Source organism: Callorhinchus milii, unplaced genomic scaffold, assembly GCF_018977255.1.
Source record: "Callorhinchus milii isolate IMCB2004 unplaced genomic scaffold, IMCB_Cmil_1.0 Scaffold16, whole genome shotgun sequence".
NCBI classification, from domain to species: Eukaryota; Metazoa; Chordata; class Chondrichthyes; order Chimaeriformes; family Callorhinchidae; genus Callorhinchus; species Callorhinchus milii.
In genome coordinates, this window is record NW_024704757.1 from 13,145,652 (window position 1) to 13,158,151 (window position 12,500).

The 12,500-nt window shown below is 40.3% G+C and overlaps 2 protein-coding genes across 2 annotated transcripts in view; one reads left to right on the plus strand and one right to left on the minus strand.

The window, feature by feature from the left end:
• Nucleotides 1–1,428: 1,428 nt before the first annotated feature.
• dnase1 (deoxyribonuclease I) lies at nucleotides 1,429–7,887 on the plus strand. Its single transcript, XM_007893759.2, has 9 exons — nucleotides 1,429–1,624; nucleotides 3,256–3,403; nucleotides 4,117–4,205; nucleotides 4,685–4,768; nucleotides 5,141–5,256; nucleotides 5,841–5,953; nucleotides 6,045–6,199; nucleotides 6,840–6,936; nucleotides 7,834–7,887. The coding sequence occupies exons 2-9, from the start codon at nucleotides 3,266–3,268 to the stop codon at nucleotides 7,885–7,887; spliced, it is 846 nt and encodes a 281-aa protein (XP_007891950.2). The 5' UTR covers nucleotides 1,429–1,624; nucleotides 3,256–3,265.
• Nucleotides 7,888–8,178: 291 nt separating this feature from the next.
• eci1 (enoyl-CoA delta isomerase 1) overlaps nucleotides 8,179–12,500 on the minus strand; it is a 5,702-nt gene continuing 1,380 nt past the window's right edge. The window contains exons 2-7 of the mRNA XM_007893758.2: nucleotides 11,212–11,337; nucleotides 10,444–10,571; nucleotides 10,222–10,368; nucleotides 9,723–9,844; nucleotides 9,418–9,596; nucleotides 8,179–9,071 (exon numbers count right to left, since the gene is read on the minus strand). Coding sequence (XP_007891949.1) covers nucleotides 8,905–9,071; nucleotides 9,418–9,596; nucleotides 9,723–9,844; nucleotides 10,222–10,368; nucleotides 10,444–10,571; nucleotides 11,212–11,337 — 869 coding nt within the window. The 3' untranslated portion in view covers nucleotides 8,179–8,904. The remainder of the gene's footprint in view (nucleotides 9,072–9,417; nucleotides 9,597–9,722; nucleotides 9,845–10,221; nucleotides 10,369–10,443; nucleotides 10,572–11,211; nucleotides 11,338–12,500) is intronic.

A 12,500-nucleotide genomic window follows, 5' to 3' on the forward strand; every position in this document is an offset into this window, starting at 1 on the left:
GGGCGCTCCACCACCGCCACCACCGCCCACCAGCAGAGGGCGCTCCACCACCACCACCACCACCGCCCACAGCAGGGGGCGCTCCACCACCACCACCCCATCACACCACTGGGGCGCTCACCACCACCCACAGGGGGCGCTCCACCACCACCGCCCACCCACAGGGGGCGCTCCACCACCACCACCACCATCACCACCCACTGGGGGCGCTCCACCACCACCACCACCGCCCACAGAGGGCGCTCCACCACCACCACCACCACCACCGCCCACTGGGGGCGCTCAGGATCACTTTAAAGGGTCTTATAATAATAATAATAATAATAATATTAATAACTAATAACAGTCCCGACATTCGACACAGCGCCTCATCGCGTCTTCGAGACGTCTCAAAGCGCTTCACAGAATACACTGCAAAGTGAATTGACTGTATTTTGTGGGCGAAACGCGGCAGCGAATTGCAAACGGCGGCAAATCATCATCGTCGTCGTCGTCTATACTAATAAAGACGAAATGTCCGTCTGTCTGTCCACCAAGAACCTTCTCTACAGTACAGACGTGATTTATCCCTCATCGGAAAGGTCTTGCAAGTGGGAGTGTCACGGGCATATTTTTTGTTCCGGGGACCTCCTCTCGTTGATGAGCTACGTTCAAAAAATATAGTCAAAAATTCTTTAATTAAGTCCCCAATAAAGGTACGTATGGTATCCTGCAACAAAATAGTGACAGAGCACACACAGCCTTCCAGAGAGATGCATCTATACTGATAAAAACAAAATGTCTGTCTGTGTGTCAGAAGTCCTCCCACAGGAGTCCTCCCACAGGAGTCCTCCCAAAAGGATATGTATCCAGATATGGACGCTAATGAGTTCAATAGCACATTTTCTCAAGCCTTTCAAGGACCATTGACTATAAGTCTCAATAGTATAAAGGTCAAAAATATTAATTTGAGATATTATTTAACACATTAATTGCAGAATCCTACATTTGGTTGCAAGCGAAGCTGCAACGGGTGCAGCTTGTGATAAACAATAAAATATAACAATAACAAATAATCCTCACACGTGATAAAGTGTGCATGACTTGTCACCTCGCCGAGCCGTCTCAAAGCACTTCACACAATATACGGTGGATTGCCATGGCCATCTATGTATGTCAGGACAGCAGTGGTCCTGGAGTTGAGGGTGGGGGCAGAAAGATAAAGTTGGGTGTCATCCGCATACATGTGGAAGTTGACCCCATGTCTGCGGATGATGTCACCGAGGGGGAAGATTAAAGAGGAAGGGGCCAAGGACAGAGCCCTGGGGGACGCCAGACGTGACAGTGCGGGGGCTGGAGGAGAAACCGTGAGCGGCAACAAAGTGGAGAAATAAATGCAAGTTGTCGTCGTTTAAGATATCCAAAGGTTCCAGTCTTAGCTCAAGTTGATATTGTAAAACATTATTCAACAGGTGCTCGGGTCTCTGATAGCACTGATCATACTATTTGCTGAGTGATTCTCTCCCCTGCCACTATTGCCTGGAGCCACATCCTACCAGGTTTCCGGTTCTCCAGACCTCTCTGGTGCACGGGGAAAAGCTACAGCTTACACAAGAAGGAGAGACCTTCGTCTTCATTCCGAAAGGTAATGCAATAGATTTATCTTGTGATCTTACGAACAGTATTTGAGCAACATCGGGTATAGATGAGCGCGAGACACCACAGAGAACTTCTTAGCAAATAATATTATCAGTCCTGTAACAGACGCGGTCACCTGTATAATCATATTTTACAGTATTATCGTTATCTAACACTGGAATCTTCAGAAAGCACTATATCGAATGCAAGGGTTATTATTCACATTGTTTTTATTATTATTTATGTCGCGGCATATGTTGAAACAGTGTATGTTTTAAAGTAAGACGGCGTGTCGTCAAAAAGGTTCAATCATTTTGAACGCTTTACAGGGACTTTTTTCTAAAACAATGGGGCTCTGTTTATTCCGAGATGAAAGAACCATCAAAAAAATCAATTGCATTCCTGAAGCGTTTGGCTCTCCTATTCTTACATTCCAATCCCAACCAAATCTATTTCCCCCCAATGCTCGGGTCCTGACCCAACTGTCCAGCGCCTTGGGACGTCCTCCCGACGTGAAAGGCGCTCTCTAAATGGAATCTTGTTGTTGTTGTTGTTGTATTTTTCTTCGCCTCCACCACATTGCCCGCCTCTGCCCCTATCTCGCGACAAATGAGACCAAATACAATCGTCCCTGAGCCATCCACAAGATCAAACTAATCCGAAAATCCATTGCCAGAATCCTCACCCCCACCAAACTCCGCACCCCATTGCTCGCGAGGCTCCTCCGGCTCCCTGCCTCCCAATGGATGAAACTTCAAGGGTCTCACACTCACCTAAATCCCTTCACACCCGAGTAGCGCCCTCGATTATTCAACCCCATTTCTCCGCTTAACCCCTCCGCTTGGCAAACCTCGGCTTGCTGCACCCCTTTGTGCACCTCCATATGTTGCGAAAACCTTCAATCAATGTGTCCCTGACCACTGAAACTAAATTAAGCAATAAAATTGTGCAATAATATGGTGGATACATTGAAGGAAACGATTGCAAAACAGTTGCTTCAAATGTAACGTGAGATGTGGAAAGACTGAGTAGAACGATTGACTTCAATTACAATTGTAATTAATAAATGGAGTGACTGTGCAAAACTAGGATCTTTGTGAGAAGGAACTTTGCTCACAAAATACAACCCACTTTACAATATATCCTGCAAAATGCTTTGAGACATCTCAGTAAAGTGAGAAGGTGCTACATCAAAGGAGTATTATTATTCTAAGTATCCAGACAGGCTTATTTACGTTGGTGCACAACATAAAAATTCATATAAAGTACATCTGGATGACTAAACCATTGTGTATTCTGCCTTCTTCCATGATCCAGGTTAATTAGAGTTGGTGAGAACATCTTGAATCATGAAATCATGAAAATTACAGCGTAAGAGGAGACCATTTGACCCATCGAGTTGGTACTAACTTGTTGCTCTTTCAGCAGAACTAACTGTAAAAGTTTTCTCCTGAACACACTCAGTCCGCTGAACACAATCTTACGTTTCTTTAATTGTTTGGATGTATCCTGTTTTGTTTTAAATTTTGACTGAAGTGATAGTTAACGTGTTGACAAGTTGCTTTACATTGTGAATTCAAAATGAGCATTTTCTATTATTTGTAATGAATCTAATTTGTAATTTTGTTTGCAATACAGTGTGTCCGCTATGCATCATCTTCTAACAGTGTTCGCCCTCGCCTGTGGGCTGAGCATTGCCGGCTCAGTACGAATATGTGCCTTTAATATTAGATCCTTCGGAGACAGCAAAATATCGAATGAAACCATTTCTACCGTCATTGTTGATGTAAGTCTCAATTACTAATTAAAATATTTCATTGTGAACATTTGGATCGCATTAGCCGATATTACTGAAATTTTGCTAATTCTTGTGGGCAGAAATATCGCTTGAGCATAGAATCACTCTTAAAAGAACATCTTAAAAGAACTTATAGAAAACCAGCTCCAAAGTTAAGAGTTAATTCAACGATTTGCCAATTCTGGATCATTGAAAATGCTACGTAAATATAGTGAAATCTAGACCCAGGTGGAGTTTTTCCCAGTTGAGTCTATTTAATTACAGTTAATGATTTATAATTTGATATGAACCAATTCTAGCGTTTTCCATGTTTGGGTTTCTGGTTGTCACTTCCCATTCCTGACGCTCTTTCTTATATGGCTTTTTAGGGCTAATATTAGAGGCATCTTAACCCCCAATATTTCATGCTTCGAACAAAATGCTCACTCCAGTCAATCGTTGTCTGTGAGCAAACATAGAATTATATACAGTAGAACATTACAGCACAGAAACAGGCCATACAGCCCAAATATTCCACACAAGTCTCTACCCCTTTCTAATCCCTCTCCCATATCCCTTTATCCCCTTCTCCTTCATGTAGGCATTACATATAATCTTAAATTGTTACCTCAAACATCATAAAATGGATGAATAATTATTAAAGACTCCTCTGATATGTTTCAAATTCAAATTACTGTATGAGTATATTTTTTTCTTTGTAGATCATCAAACGCTATGATATTGCTCTCATACAAGAAGTCCGTGATGAAAACCTGAGTGCTGTGAAATTGCTAATGGATAAACTCAATAGGTAAAGCTTAGATATTAAAGCGCAAACATGTTGTTAGATTATGCTACTGATAAACACAGATAAACATTTCTGCTGTTGAGGAACCTGGATTACGCTCATCACGTACAACCTTTGGGAGTGAGGATTAGTTTGGGAGGGAGCAAAATTCACCAATGCTATATGATATATGAGGGAGAAGGGATTAAGAGGGGAATAGGGGGGATGATGGCTCATGTGGAGTATAAGCGATAGAGTATATGTCTTACATAGAATTGCCCACATACACAGTATGTAACTTTTCTGACTTGTGTATTTCTTCAGAATTTAGCATCAAAGGTATTAAGTAGCACAATTATGATCTAATTAGAATTTGCTGTGGTTAGTAAATTCCTATAGAATCTCAGCAGTGTAATTTGACTTGAATAGTACTGTATATATGTATATATATATGATGCATGAGCATTTTTTGAATTCTTGTTAAATTTTTGTCATTTCTCCAGCGCCACTCCAAATACCTACTTGTATGAGGTCAGTGACCCACTGGGACGCAGCACCTACAAAGAAAGATACCTTTTTATTTACAGGTGAATGTTTTATAATAATAATAATATAATCCTTGCATTTGATACAGCGCCTTATCCCTCCGACTTGTTCTCTCCCTTCACATCGTTCAAGCTTGAGGTCCGTCTCAATATACTGTGAAGTGAATTGACTGCATATTTTGTGGGCGAAACGTGGCAGCCAATAGCGCACGGCAGTGTCCCACAAACAGTTGTGGAAATGAGTGACCAAATTATTATTAGTATTATTTATTCATTTATTTATGAATAATGTTTTGCAACCAGGTTTGACCAGAATTTTACAGCTTAGACTAGAGCATTCAATTCTCGCTGGCGTTTGAGACATTTCTTCCTTTGCTTTTGTCATAATCATGACATCTTCTCTCACTTGAACAGAAAAGCGGTGGTGTCCGTAACCAGCTCTTATCATTATGACGATGGATCCGAGGAGATGGGAACTGACATTTTCAGTCGCGAGCCATTTGTTGTGGAATTTTCTTCGCCCCATTCAGGTACTATAATTCCGTAGGTCACGTATAAGATTTACAAATATTTACTTAGGTTCATGTTCCCCGCTCTACCAATTCCATCATTGGCGGGTGGTCTTTCAGCCTATCTGTCCCCACTCTCTGCAACTCTGTTCCAGAATCTCTCCAACCTGTTCTCTCTCTTCACATCGTTCAAGCTTAAGGTCCGTCTCAATACCTACCTCTTTGATACAGCCAATTTGTTCACAGCAATGTCCCACCAACAGCAATGAAGTGAATGACCATTTTTTTTTATTTGGGGTATTGTTGGCCAAGACACAAAGTCTTCTTTTTGAATAGTGCCATTGGATCTTTAATGTCCACCTTAATTTAATATCTCATCGGAAAGACAACACCTCCAGCATAACTTTAGAGAGTCAGCCTAAATTCAGAATTAAAGCTCATTAACAGGTAACCAAAAAATTCAATTTGTTCATTGCCGCTCCCCTCGTTTTGAAATCGACGGATAGTTACTTTGTTCATGGAGATCAACCAGATGATCAGACTTGTGAGTTGCTTGCATGTATTTTTTGCTTGAAAACTAAAAGATTTCATTTTTTCTCTTTTAGCTGTTCAAGACTTTGCTATTATCCCACAGCACACTTCACCAACAGAAGCGGTGAAGGAAATAGATGCACTTTATGATGTCGTTCTTGATGTTAAGAAAAGATTGGGAATTGAAGTAAGACGCTGAACCATGTTAATCATTCAAAATCTAAGACACTTAGACAAATTCATGAATTTAAGTAATTGTCTTCATCTCTGACCAACAGGACATGCTGATCATTGGAGACCTTAATGCGGGTTGCTCTTATGTGAAACAATCTGATTGGGCTCAGATTCGCCTACGCGGTGACGGCCAATTCCAGTGGCTCATTCCAGACTCCGCAGACACCACCGTTGGCCATACAGAATGTGCTTATGATAGGTGATGGATCATTCTGTAAATGGGTTTTGTTACAAGATCAGATAGGGCAATACTAGTACATTGCTCCAGATATCCTCTCCAATGTAAACACCGAGGGTGGCTTTATTAACCGTCATCGTGTACGTCTTCATCAGAACCACGTGGATGGAAAATAAATGTGGAACAAGTTCAGTGAGATCTCCAGTGGAAGAGAACTTCAAACATTTTAATCACAAGATGTTCAGATGAAGAAGGCACTTTGGTCCATTTAAGTCTTGTAGAATACCCTCCCCAACATCTTCTCATTAAAACATCAAGCTATTTCTTAGTCTAATGTCCTGACCTCAACCACCCTTCCTGGTTATTTTGTTCCAGCTGTTAATTATCCTCTATGGAATTCCACTCTATACTTATGGAAAATGTTATTTATTGCAGGTTTGTTTGTAATATATTTGACTATTTATCTGATACAAAACATTAGGGAGCCAAATACAATTATGCCATATTTGCTTTTAGTCCTTCAAACCAACATATGAACAAGATCCAGTCAAAAACATAGCTCAAAGTTTTATTTGAACCCGTGACTAAAATACACCAGTCTTATTTAGTGAATATAATGAGATTAATTCCCTTCAAATAATCAATATTATTTCACCTTCAGAATCATAGCCAGTGGCTCAGCAATGAAGAGTGCTGTAATTGTTGAAACTGCGGTTATTTACAACTTCCAAGAAGCTTTTAATCTCAGTGATGAAATGGTAAGTTTAGATTTTAATGACTAGCCCGTGACTTTCTTGTGTGGGAATGACACATCGCGCCTCTGGCAGATCAGTAACAAGTCAATCCTCTGTGGAATTGTAATAATATTCTTTGCATTTGACATAGCTCCTTATCATGTCATCGAGATATCTCAAAGCCCTTCACACAATATTTTGTAAAGTGAATTGACTGTATTTTGTGGGCGAATTGTACCATGTCTAGAGGAAAGTTTATTTGTTGGTTTACAAGTCTTCCTCTGGTTTTGTAGCTTCTTGAATATATAATCAATACAAATGCTTTTGATTGGAAATTTTTGGTTAGCGGAAGTGGCCAAATGATTTTCCTTTTGCTGTGGAAGTAATTCCATTCGGATAGCACATTCGAAATGAAAACCCATTTTACCAGCATCGTCCAGATTACCAAAGCCATCAGAATTAATTTAAATACGTTGGGTATGTGCTTGTGCCTGAGAACATCCTTTCTGTGAACTAGATCTTCATTATCTACTGCCTTGTAATGAGAAAGTGAGTTAGATTGCCATTCAGCTTTGATCTTGGTTCCTTTCAATGTCTGTCACTCAATAAATTTCACCGGTTCCTGTAGAACGGTCAACCCCCAACCACCCCCCGGCTTGGCAATGTGCCAAGGGCTCTGGGACCCTTCCCTGTGTGAGGGGTGCTGTGTAAATGCAAGTTGTTGTTGTTATGTGCATGTTGTTGTGATCAGGGAGCCTCAGCCCTTTCTCGAAGCGCACGTGGAGCCAAAACAAAACGGCACTGACCAAAGCCAAGCAGAAATCTGTAGATGTGCCTAAACTCTCCTTCCGAATGAACGCCAGCCCATCTGGATATAAACAAATTCTCCTCTCCACCAACTGCTGTTCTCTTTATTTGCAGGCTCAGGCAGTGAGTGACCATTATCCAGTGGAAGTGAGTCTTCGCGCTGCATAAAGAAGTCAATGAAACTGCACAAGTAGATCCTTCACGACCAGGAAACATGCCTTATAACAGACATAAAGCTTCATATCTGACTAGTCAAAATACCGTAGAGATTAAGCTCCAAGAAGGGCAGTGTATACCACATCTTCTCATTTCACAACTTTAGTGTTCAATAATAATAATAATCTTAATATAATTTTAATTAGTAGGTAATGCCAAAATGTAGTGTATAAAATTAAGAAAATTTTGCAAAAACAGTGGATTCTGGAAAATCACTCTCATTAACTGTACTTTCCTCCTAGAGATAATAAAAGCATTGGATTTGTTGTTTAATAAACAAAACACATGATTAAAACCCCTGAAGGCAATCCAGCAGTTCATTTTCACAAACCAAAAGGTATCATTTTGCATAAAATTAAACACAGTGCAGAATCAGAATGCAGTGTTGAAATCTAAATTCAGTCCCAGTAATCTGTAGGAAATTTCATTTTTTCTTGAAGAATGCGAATTATTAAAAAAAAGAGCACCAAGAAAAGTCTTCCACAAAACAGAAACTAGTAACAATGATTTGTCATGCAATACAAAATTACATTTGTATAGTGCCTTTCATACACATTCAAACTGATGATCGATTGCTGCTACATCTGAAACAAAACTTGTGGGATAAAGATTTGACTGAAGCAGGTTTTGGCACACATGTGTTTCATCATTCCTCTAAAAGAACTTCGCCAAAGACAAGATTTGTTGTTTGACTTAATTGCTCAGCTAGCTACAGCTAATTGACAGCTAAATTAGGTACTTTAAGGTTTTACATCACATAAACAGTTGAATTCACATTGCATAGGTTTTCCAAAACAATTTGGAGAAAAAAAAAGGAAAATTCGTAAACGGATAGGATTAGAGTGATTCTTTTTGTTTAAAAAATCTGTTGTGCTATTGAAACAAGATAAGAATCAGGTAGGAATCCTAGACATTATAATGCATCAGAATGCGTACATACTAAAGACCCATTTTAAGTTCACAAATGATTCAGCCTTTTTTTTGTTTCAACATCTCCATATACATCTGGAGAGACTTTTGAATCGAGTCCTTGGTGATGAACTTAACAAAATTCTGTACATCCGCTTCCCTTTGTCTCAGCAGTTGATCAATTATAGGCTTCCTCATCATGGATTTAGTAATTTGCCGAGCGTGATCTGTAAAGAAGAACAATTTACATTTATGTAAAGCCTTTCAAATAGGGTAGGTACCGCTTCACACCACTGACTGGGAGCCCGAGCTGGAGGGAAACTGGAGGAAATTAAGCCAAAGGCGCAGACGAAGAACTGGGTCTTTAGGTAAATTTTAACGGTGGGAAGGAAGCAAAGCGATAAAGATAACACTGAGCCTAATTCATAAATCTTCACAGTATAATGAGGAACATATACTAACTGGGAAAAACATCCCACCCCAGAAGAAGTAGAAATCATTCTTCGTGTAATTTGGTTGCAGATTCATGGCTGAAACGGTGCAGCAATATTTTTAAGTTCGGGATAGAGTTACCTGGAATAGCCAACCACTGAGACATGACACTTGAAGCAGTTGTCATCAGTTTATCTTCTGTTTCCAGCTGGTCAACAAGCCCAACTTTCAGAGCCTCTGGAGGATTGTACTGGAGACCAAGTTGGAGAGAATGCTCTGTGGCCCGGTTTCCGATGCAATTTATCATGGTGTCTTTGAACCTGTAAAAGGATCAGCTTTTTTTTTAAAATAAAGGCAACTTAGTGAAACAAAAGTTACAATGGGTTCCAACTTGATATTTTAAAAAAAATAAAATGGTTGACTGTGATTTCTTAAATGTGATTTACCAGAATGGTGCCACAATTCCCAGCTTGGTCTCGTTCAGACCGATACTGTACTTCGGATAATCCGTCATAATTCTGTAGTCACAGGATATAGCCATGAGACAGCCACCGGCAGGGCTGGATCCCTGAAATATAAAAGTGAAATGATTGACTTAAATACCAAAGCAGATTCCTACGTGTCAGCAAGGCAACAATTTACTCTTTAAACTTAAAGACTCTCCTTTAAGTTAGCTCTATTGTGCTACTGTGGTATTATTTAATAATAATAAAAATAATAATCCTTTCATTTGATTATAGCGGCTAATCACGTCGTTGAGAAGTATCAAAGTGCTTCACAGAATATATTGTAAAGCAGACTGATTGTGTATTTTGTGGGTGAAACGTGGCAGCCAATTACGCACAGCAGTGTCCCACAGACAGTCGTGGATTGAGTAACCAATTGTTCTGTAACAACATATACAAATGCTTTGTATTGCTAGACAGAGATTAATGTGCCACTTACATTGATTGCAGCTATTGTTATCATACTGGATCCGTACAGTTTCAACCACATTTCCTGCACTGCTCTCCAGAATGCTCCGCAGTGTTCTGGGGTCTTCCCATACATCTCCGTTATGTCCAGGCCAGCAGAAAAAATTCTGGGAACGGACTAAACAATAGCAATATGATTAATTTCTTCCTCACACAAAACCCAAATACACTGGAATTTAGAGTTACTACTCACCGAAGTTAGAATTACACCTCGGCATCCTCGATCCATTTCCAGCTTCTCCATGTTAATTGCAAACTCTGTGAGGAACTCCAGACTTAGACTGTTAACTGGAGGGCTGTTCATCTTGATTACAGCAACTCCTAATACAAACAGTGTTCATTAATGTATTGAAACACTTGGGCCTTGTACATTGCAGAATTCGCAGTGGAGTGAATTCTGCGACACTGCCACGAGTAGAGGATAAAGAAATTGAATGAAATGAAATGAAACTGATAACGTGTTCCATTTATACTCGGTATTTTTTCAGTATGGAATTAAAACAAAGGCTTGGGAATTTGCGATGCACTGAAATAAACACCAGCTTTACTAAACATCATTTAGTAAATCAGACATGATCTTGGTTCATCTGGTAGATTAATTGCCAAAAACATACAGTAGAGCATCATGTAGAGCTTAATTTTCATCAAATAATTTCTGGTACAAATGAAACTTTAGCTCCAGTTAATGGGCGATATATGTCCAATATTACGCTGACCAGATTGCCACCACCATACTGGGCTTCGAAAAGCTTTTAAAACCCTGGGCTCTGCTCTTGCACATTTTAACGTGGTCAGAAGAGTTTGATTTCATTATTCCTGTCCATTGCACTGTTGAGTTACTCCATGTATATTCTGCATTTTAAAGCAATATATTAAATATGAAACCCTGTAACTTTTTAAACACATCTTATTTCTAATACCAACAGGTTCCATAAAAAGACCCAATCACTTTTGAAATTACCCGTGCTGTTGTCCATCTCTACATTTGTGAACATCCTTCTCTGGTCTGACACTCTCCATGGCAACTGGCACAAAACTCTTCCAGTCTTGTAAGGCAAATTATTCGTAGAAGAAAATGATATCTGCCCTGAAACACAGAAATCCACCTACAGCTTATTAAAAATAAAAAGGGAAGCCGCTGGGAACACTCAGCAGGTCAGGTAGCATCCATGGAGAGTTCCGATGAAAGATTCCAACGCAAGGTCATCGAGTGTTAACTCACTTTCCTCTCTCCATAGATGCTGCCTGACCTGCTGAGTGTTCCCAGAGACTTCTGTTTCTATTTCAGATTTCCAGCATCTGCAGTACTTTGCCTTTTGTTTACAGCTTATTACAGATTATCTCAGTACGTGAGCAAACGTTCAGCGCCACCCGGCCATGGACTTTGTCCCGTTCAAACAAATAAAACTCTCTCTCAGACCTGTCAGCTAGATACTGAGGCACCTGAGATGATAGTCAGTCAGTTCTGTGTAGCATGATGTAAGAAAGGAGAATGAATTTAAATATTTAGCAACAAGAAATCTTCAACTGCTTTTTCCTCTGTCTATTTGTGGCACGTTGCTGTACGCAAATTGGTTGCCACATTTCAAGCTACTAGGAAGGCTAATAGCATGTTAGCGTTTATTGCAAAAAGGATAAGAGTTCAAGCGTAGGGAAGTCTTGCTGCAATTGTATAGGGCCTGGGTGAGACCGCACCTGGAATATTGCGTGCAGTTTTGGTCTCCTTTTTAAGAAAGGACATACTCATCTTCGAGGGGGTGCAGCGTAGATTCACTGGGTTGGCTCCTGGGATGAGGAGGTTGACCTACGAGGAGAGGTTGAGTAGACCAGGCCTATATTCTCTAGAATATAGAAGAATTAGAGGTGATCTTATAGAAACCTACAAGATTCTTAAGGGTCTTGACAGGGTAGATAGTGTGAGACCGTTTCCTCTGGTTGGAGAATCTAAAACTAGGATCATAGTCTCAGGATCAAAGGTCAACCCTTTAGAACTGAGTTGAGAAAAACCATTTCTTCACTCAGAGGGTAGTGAATTTGTGAAATTCTCTGCCCCAGAGGCTGCGGACGCTCAGTTATTGAACATATTCAAGACTGAGATGGATAAGATTTTTAAAAACTAAAGGGATTAAGGGATATGGGGCGGGTAAATGGAATTGGGTTAGAAGATCAGCCGTGATCTTATTAAATGGCGCGGCACAGGCTGGAGGGGCCGAGTGGCCGACTCCTGCCCCTATTTCTATTTGCGCTTTG